The 8,940-nt window shown below is 42.1% G+C and overlaps 1 protein-coding gene across 1 annotated transcript in view; it reads left to right on the top strand.

Annotated features, from left to right (window-relative positions):
• Positions 1 to 8,940, top strand: part of RNF150 (ring finger protein 150) — a 433,071-nt gene that overhangs the window by 263,627 nt on the left and 160,504 nt on the right. The window contains exon 2 of the mRNA XM_007941198.1: positions 7,993 to 8,243. Within this exon, the coding sequence (XP_007939389.1) occupies positions 7,993 to 8,243 (251 nt within the window). The remainder of the gene's footprint in view (positions 1 to 7,992; positions 8,244 to 8,940) is intronic.

Raw genomic sequence — 8,940 nt, forward strand, 5'->3', positions numbered from 1 at the left:
GGTACTTTTGGAGCCTCTCCCTCCCCTGCGTATTTCAAAGTCCCACCCAGGGCGAGATAACGGAAACCCGGTGTTAATTAAATTCTGAAGCATTGTAGGCTGCTTATTATTCCCCGGAACATTTTTCCTGGCTTCGGTCAAGATCCTTTCTTTCTCCTCTGTGGTGAACAAAACCTGCAATAGCTGCTGACAATCATCCCAAGTGGGGTTATGGGTAAACAATATGGAGTTTAACAAATTAATCAGGCTTTGGGGTTTCTCAGAAAAGGGGGTGTTTTGCACTTTCCAGTTATTCAGGTCTGATGTTGAAAACGGCTAGTACTGCCAGGTTCTGTTTCCGTCCTCACGGGGCGGGCTAACCGCCCTGAGAGGCAGCGCCTAGACAGTAGACGATGAAGCTTCAGCCTCCTGGGAGCCCCTCTGGCGCGGGCAGAGACCGGAGGCTGGGTCCGTAATGACGGGCGGCGCACTTGGAGCATTCACTCCACTCCCTCCCGACACTTGCGGAACCTGGAGAGGGTGGGGAGGTGGCAGAGGCGGAATCTGGTGAAGGTGGGGAGGTGGCATAAGCAGTGGAGGGGCATGGGGGGTGGAGATATGCTGCTTTCTAGATCCATCAGATCGAGGTCAACCTGAGAATCAGGTAAAACTGGTGGAACAGCTGCTTGGGACCAGGTCGTCTGGGTTTCTCCTTCCCGCTAGTTCCAACTGAGGATGTTAATACTTTAACAGAAGGGTTCGGAAGAAAAGGTTTTAGCTATAGGGGTGGATTAGTTACCATATCTTGCTACACTAAAATGTAAGAAAATTGGTCCGGGTGCCCATGTTGGGGGCCAGCTGCTTGAACTCGGTTGAAGACACCTGCAATCGTTTTTTCATCCAGTGAGCTCTCCGGGGGCCACCCCACCTCAAGGGAAAGCTATTCTGAGGAGCAAAAAGTTATTAGTTTATTTTTCTTAATTATCACAGACAAAGTAGATCCTCTAGTCTTAAACTCTGAAAAAATGTTCAATCATCAGGGACAGAGGGGTAGTCTGTTTCTGTCCCATTTCAACCTTCTTCAAGAAAACACAGAATGAACAAAAGACAGTGGCTACACACCAAAACGGACAGTACAAAATATCTGACGCTCAGAGACACCAAACCAGACAACACAGATACCCGATACCCAGAAGAGATCTCGTTCCTGCACCACAGATTGGAGGGTCCTCTCCCCTCCCCAGAAGTGGGCTGCCCTTACCAACAATGCCCACAGCCTGCCTGTGAGCTGAGGAAGGGCACCTTCCCCTGCTCACCCGGTGCGTCTGCCGGTGCCCAGCTTTTCCTGACGGACTAGTGTCCTTACGCAAAGGATGTATCTAGTCCAGCTGGCTCCAGTTCCTGAAACTCTCCTACTGTCGTGGCAACTTCACTCGGTCCGAATCCTCCTTTCCCGGCCAACGCACCAAATGTTGTGCTCAGGTTATGAAGGAGATGCTCGGAGAGGAATATGCTAACACACGATAATGCAAATGCAATAGGAAAGTTTATTAGCTAACTTAAGTTAGGGTCTTTGCTCTTACCAGGTTAGTGGCTTAAGCAAAAGACCCCGTGCCCCGGTATTCTCACAATTTTATGGAACAATATGGGGAGGGGCAGCACCAGGGCAAGAGGGTACAGATGATTGGTTGTTGCTAAGGGATTTAGGGCAGTGATCTAAGATGTTGGGGGACGTAAAGAAATCCCCCAGTTCCAAAGTTCATTTAGGAAAATATTATCTAGGGAGGATGTAAGGTTCGTATGTGGGAGACTTTCAGGAGTTGAGCAAATCTCCAATACGTGCTGAATCCGGATGGCTTTTGTGATGCGTGTTGAGTTCGGAGGAAGTTCCTTGATACCTGCTGAGACTGGAGGGCAGATAAAGGCTCTAAAGAGTCGAAAAGTTCTGTTAGTAATGCTGACACTAAAAGGTTTCTGGTTAAAGATTTTCCTGGAGGCTACTAGAGCTCTCAGACTCACACTTTCAGTCCTGGAAAGGGTTTCTCTCACAGGCCTAGACTTTCCTGGCTTGATGCACCCACAGCCAAACTGCTAGAAATTCAAAGAACCAAACATTCATTTTTGTTGTTTTCTTTGAATGTCCTTCCTTCAAATGCAAATCTTCTTTTCTCTTGACAGATCTGGATGGGTTTCCATGTCTTTTCAAATGCAAATTTCCTGACTCTGAAGGTTCTGGATGGGGCTCAGGTTTTCTACCTAAGCCCTCTATACTCTACACACAGAGCTTAAAACAAAAATCTGTGTTCCTTCTGGGCAAATTCTATTTCCCCGTTGGCTGAAAGTGGACTTACATACTGTCTATTATCCATGCTCACTTTCCTTCCCAGGAGTGGCTGGTGTGTTTGAACTGCCAGCCTTCTGGTTAGCAGTCAAATGTCTTAGGCACTACGTCACTAGAGCTCTGCCATAGAGTTGGATCTGACTCATAACGACCCCTCCGTGGGTTTCCGAGGGGCTATCACTATGGAAGTAAATTGCCCAACCTTCCTTCCAAGGAGTGGCTGGTGGGTTTGAACCACTAGCCTTCTAGTTAGAAGTCAAATGCCTTAGGTACTACGCCACCAGAGCTCCTTCAGTATCCATAGTACATTCAGATAAACACAAAATCCAAAGCACACAATCCTTTTTAAAACATTCTAGTTTCATCTTTTCACCTTGAAGATCTTCCCATTTTTTGCATACAGCCTTGGGCCTCTAGCTGGGTGTAATCAAAAGCCAAGGCCATTAATCAATCATCTGCTTTAATCAGCCTGGCTCTAGCCTCAGGCCTTTCTCCCCGGAGCTGCAGCATAATATGTCTTACATTTCTTTGGCCATTACAGGTAACAACAACCAAAGAAACCATTTAAGAATCAAAAGTTTCACTTCCCAGGCCCCTTCTTTCTTTCTCTTACAAAATTCCACACTTCCATGAGTCTGAAGCCATTGCAACAAATCCCACTCCTTACACTGAAACTGAGTTGAAGTATAGTTCAACTCCCCATCCTTTCTATAATCATCCACCACCCTTGTTGGAGACAGATGAGTAGGCGTGATAACCTTTTTCCTTAAAAATTGAGTTAAATGGAAGCTTAATTCTCCACCCTTTCTATAATCATCCCCCACCCTGGTTGGCAACAGATGAATAACTATGATAATGCATTTCCTTAAAGCTGTTTTTCAGAAACAACTGATACCAAATTGAAATCAATTAAAACCAGCTCAGATCAGTTTTGGCCCACAGACATGCCCAGTGAGACAAATGAGAACAAAATTGCTAGGAATTAACATCTCCGCCTCTGCCTAAGACCTGATCAGCTGATGACAGGAAGTTGGTGTAACTCATCCAGTGCGCAAGTGCACTGCATTGAATATTGACTGTCCCTTTAAACCGAGGTGAACAAAACCTCAGCCAATCTCCAGCTAATCCATGCCCAAATTCCTGAAATTTATATGAATATCTCTATATCCCTGTCCTGAACTGTACAAAAAATGTACTCCAACCCCAACTCAGGGAGTCAGATTTGGGTACTGGCCCCTATCTCCTCACTATGTGCATGGTATTAAATTACCTTTCTCATCTCTCCAGTACACAGAATGTGTGAACTGATTTGGCTTAATCGCACTCTGGGCAGGGACTCTCTTTAGTCTGACTTCAACACCAACTGCAAAAAAGGGCATGAAGGTGGCATCTTCTGAGCTCCTCCAACTTCACAAGGGTAAAACAAAATCACCATCAACAGTGCAAGGCTTATTCCTATGGGGGCAGACGTGTTGCCACTCTCCAATCTTTTTACCAAATCTGACACCAACCATCCCTCCCATAACACTCACTACTTCTCTACTGGGTTCAATAATACATTGCAATTGCCACACAGAACTCACAGACAATACTTATGATTATGGAGTTTAACAGGCTACAAGTCAGGTTTGGAAATGATCTCAGGATACAATTCTTCGATCACAACTGTCCCTCCTCTGCTATGCCCTCAGGCATACCTCATTGGCCCTTGGCCTTTCAGTCTGGCCTCCACCTTGCTCTGGCAAGTGTTCCCAAGCTCTTTTAACTTTGCCAGTAGGTGCATCCCACTCTGCCAGCCAGCCTCCTGCCCAAGGGCACTCAGCTTTCTCACTCTGTGGGCTGGAAAACCCACTACCCCATCTCCTGCCTCTTGGCTGCCGTGCCACCATCTATCATCTGGGCATCTGTCTCTCACCCAGGCATCTGTCTCTTAGCCAGTCATCTCTCTCTCTCAGTTGGGCACTTCTCGCTCAGCCAGACATCTAGAGGACATCTCAAGGAGGTTATACAAAATATGTTTTTTATTAACTGCTTCTTTCCCCTGAACCACTAGGATTCCATAGTTTAGACACTTGGGGCAACATTTAATCCTGAGAAAATCACTCTGCTGGGATATCAACACTCTTTCTTCAGCATCCTCCCTCATCATTTTCCTTCCTCTCTCCTTCTCCCCACCCATAGCAGCCATTACACTACAATATACCTGGGTACCTGCTGGCTTCTTTCTGACACTATGGCTGCACATTCCAAAAAGAAGCAGTGATGATCAGGGAAATGCTGATTACTCACATCAGTGCACCTGTCCCATTTGAACAATTAGATCCATAATAGCTTTTGTCATGGATTTTGCACATTGATCAGATTGATCAGATAATTCATCCAAATCCACTTCAGTTTGTAACACCTCTACCCATCCTAAATTCCTAAATTCTTTATAACTTTCTACTGTGATAAATACATATCCATAGTACTGGAGTTTTTTGTTTGTTTTTTGTTTGTTTGTTTGTCTTACCATATACAGCATAAGGACTAAAGTATATGAAGAAATATCCCAGAATCCCATCCATTTGTATCATCATCAACCCTAGAAATTCAGAAAGAATATTGAAAAAAAAATAAGAATCAAGTCCAGGTTTGTGAAGCTACCACCATTTGACTTTCCAAGTGGATCTTGGTACGAACAGTACTTGTAGTGTAACTAAGCATTTAAGTTTAAAATAAATGCTTTAAAATAGGTGATTATACTTTGCCCTACAGGAATAGAAAAATGTTTCCTCAAGTATCCAAAAATGGATGATGAGTACTTTAAAGCTTTGTGGATATCCAAACTTTGGTTGCCTATTTTTAAAATGCTGACCTAGAGTTTGAAAGAACTGTCTAGTTCCAGAGCCTAACTCTTAATTGGAAGGCCCTATGGTCTCTTAAATTTAAGTGGTTAATAGGAAAATTGCACAGGTGGTGAAGGGAATTGTAAAAATGATTGAGGGTACTAGATAGTAAATAGGTGAAAAACTACCCATCTAAGATAGCCTGGTATAGTTTCAGGCAAAGATAGACCTCTCAACCTCACAGAAATAAGAACAGAATCCAAAAGTAGACCCAAATATACCTGACAATTTAGGATAAAGATAAATTGGATCCTAATCTTTCTTCTCTCTGCCCATTACATAATGAGATCTGAATCAATACTGTGTTGTCACTAAAACACATTCAGGACATTCAAGATCTTAATGTATAACTTAGGAGCAACTTTAGGTATTTCTATGATCTTGGATGGGAAAGAGCATATGATCAAAAGACTCCATAAAGGAATATATTAATATATTTGACTACTAAAAATTATAAAACTTGTACATGTCTAAGCATATAAAGTCTCATATGCAACCCCAAGACCTCTCCCTCAAAGATATCCAACTCTAGAGCCTTGAATAGACATGCGTAAAGAATATAAATAAGGTAGTAAATAAATAAAAGATTACTATTCTGCCATTACTTAAATATCTGTAAAATAGCTATATTACAGAGATGAGCCCCTCCAGCCCAGGTTAATCTAGTATACAAAGAAAATCATGTTTCTGGAGAGAGACAGCCTGCCACCAGCCCTAATCCAGCACAAAACCTCAGACCACATAGTGCCATTAGCTGCATTTTTCAAACAGGAAAAATGAAGGACCATCAGAATTGTCAGTAAATTCTGCAAAGTTAAAATTTGAGCCATCAGTTTCATTAATTCCCAGACATAACAGCCAAGCCAGAAACACTATATGGCTTTATGAATTGAACCAATACAAAAGTTTTAGGAATTTTTTACATATAAATGATGCAACAGACATAGATACCTTTGTACATAGTTAGATTTCAAAGTATTTATTCAGCCTAAGTGAAACACCATCAAGGAATATAGGATTGAAAGCCTAAGTAGAAATTAAGGTCAAGTGAAATCCCTAAATAGCTTCTAGAAGTTGTATAACACTCTGAGCAAATGTAATCTGGTAATCCCTTCTAGCTGACTGGCTTCAGAATATGAATAAGGCCAACTTTAAACAGCTGGAACAGGTTTAATTTTGTCCTAAATCTACCACATCCTAATTGCAAATATGTCCCCTTTACCTTGTAGTCACCCTGATAATGGGATATTTCCATGGAAAGAGGGGCTTGTGTGACCTGATCATCTTGCACCTGAATTTGAACTTATTCCAGTAGTGAGGCTCAAAGTTTTAAACTGATACTGTATTCTAGGAATTGGCTACAATGACACAATGATTGGTTCACTTGGAGCTGGTGTCATATCCTTACTAGAGGCCCCTTGTAGAGTTTCTTTGTCCCCACTGGCTGCTCCAGAACTCCTTACCCAGAAGCTATGCTGCATTCGGTGGCATGGAGAATTGAGACAATGACCTTGATAACTTGGACTCAAGAAAATTGCTGTTTTTGCTTCCAACTGTCCAGTAATAGGGTCAATATGGTGAAAGTCTTTGAGAGTGGAGGTACTATGATGCTGGAATGATGTGTATGTATAACTGCCTATATCTTCCTTTTGTTTGGTGTCAGGATACCCAAGTTGTTTCCATTGAATTAGGTAAAATAAGCAGAAAATAGTTCTGAGAGCTTATTTTATGTGAGCAAATTGTATTAGTGCTTTTTAAGAAGCCCTTTTTTGGTTACTTGGGTACTCACTGTAGAAGAAAATGATAAATCGAGTTTTGTAATTGAGTATTCATGATGTCTGTGTTGGGGAGAGGGAGCAAGCTCTCAGGCTGGTGGAATGAAATTCAGCATTTCACCCTTCTGCTGTGGGAGCAAAGTGCTTTTTCCATCCCAAGGGGTCTGTGCAAAGCAGCACATAACTGTAGGCAGGCTAGTTTGGAAGGATTTAACCTTTACCAGATTCTGAATCCAGAGTCAACCCCTTAAAGAATTAGAATGAGAGTAGTTTATCAGAGTATGATCATGACCTCACTGATGTCAGAATCATGAATTAAATTTAGGTTCTTTTCTCATAAACAAGACAGCAGCATCCCTAGATAGCTCGGGGAATGGGGCGGGGGCGTGGAATGGAATAAGCAGTTACCATGGAATCAACTCTGATTTATGGTCGGTCACTCCATATGTGTCAGAACAGAACTGTGCTCCATAGGGTTTGCAATGGTGAATTATCTGGACGGAGATCACCAAGGCTTTCTTTCGAGGCATCTCTGGATAGGCTCAAACTTTCAACTTTTCAATTAGCAGCTGAGCATATTTATCATTTACACTACCCAAGGACTCCCTAAATAGCTGAAGAAGAAGAAAAAAAAAAAAACAAAAAAACCTTAAGCTTTGGCTTGGTTTCCAGCTATGAGATCTTAGGCTGACAGTGTAGTGCCTAAGGCACTTGATTGCTAACCAGAAGGCTGGCAGTTCAAACCCACCAGCCTCTCCTTGGAAGGAAAGTTGGGCAATCTACTTCCGTAGTGATGCCGCCTCAAAAACCCAAGGAGGGGTTGCCATGAGTCAGGTGCGACTCGAGGGCACACAGCAACAACAACAAAAACAGCCTGACACAGAATCGTTGGAAGTAGTGTCATTATTTGGTTGCATGTTACTTTGTCCAGACATTTTACTGTGATTTTTCTCCCTGTCTCTCTTATCCCTCTACCCTTACTGCCCCTTTCTTGCCCCTCTCACAACAGGTGTCGAAGACATAGTGGCAATAATGATTCCTGAGCCAAAAGGAAAGGAGATAGTGAGCCTTCTGGAGAGAAACATCACCGTGACGATGTACATCACCATCGGGACCCGGAACTTACAGAAATATGTGAGCCGCACCTCGGTTGTGTTTGTCTCCATCTCCTTCATTGTCCTGATGATCATTTCCCTCGCATGGCTGGTCTTTTATTATATCCAGAGATTTCGATATGCAAATGCCAGGGACAGGAACCAGGTGAGTAGCTCACATTAAAAAAAAAAAAAAAAAACTTAAAAATTATTACAAAAGTAATACATATTATTGTATAAACTTTGCAAATCACAGAAAATACCAAGCAAAAACACAGTTACCTATAATACCTCCTACGCAAGATAAACACTGTTAAGATTTGTTGTATACTTTTTTAGAAGATTACCAGATACATTTTTTTTTTCTAATATTGTGTAAAATGAAGGTGCTTTGTTCTACACTCCTATTGCTCATTCTTTGGAAAATTATTTATTTAAGTAAGTCGGCAATAAAGGACAAAGGGGAAGTAAGCTGAGATTATGCTAAGTGTTAATGTGATTTGGAAAGAGCCAGGATTTCCTCCTTGTGAGCAGAAAAGGAAAAGGAGATAAAAATTAAAAGCTATTTTTAAAAGAAATTAATGTATGAGCAAAATTATATATAATATATACTGTTTCATACGATGTGTGTGTATGTATAAAATTACATTACATATTTTGTATATTACATGTCCATCATCGTTATTTGCCATCGAGTAAGACCTGACTCATAGCGACCCCTCCTTGGATTTCCAAGGCAGTATCACTACAGAAGTAGATTGCCCAATCTTCCTTCCGAGGAATGGCTGGTGGATTTGAACTGCCAGCCTTCTGGTTAGCAGTCACGTGCCTTAGGCACTACACTACCAGAGCTCCTATATTAC

This window comes from Orycteropus afer, unplaced genomic scaffold (genome assembly GCF_000298275.1).
Source record: "Orycteropus afer afer isolate SDZICR_OR568_19922 unplaced genomic scaffold, OryAfe1.0 scaffold00076, whole genome shotgun sequence".
NCBI lineage: Eukaryota > Metazoa > Chordata > Mammalia > Tubulidentata > Orycteropodidae > Orycteropus > Orycteropus afer.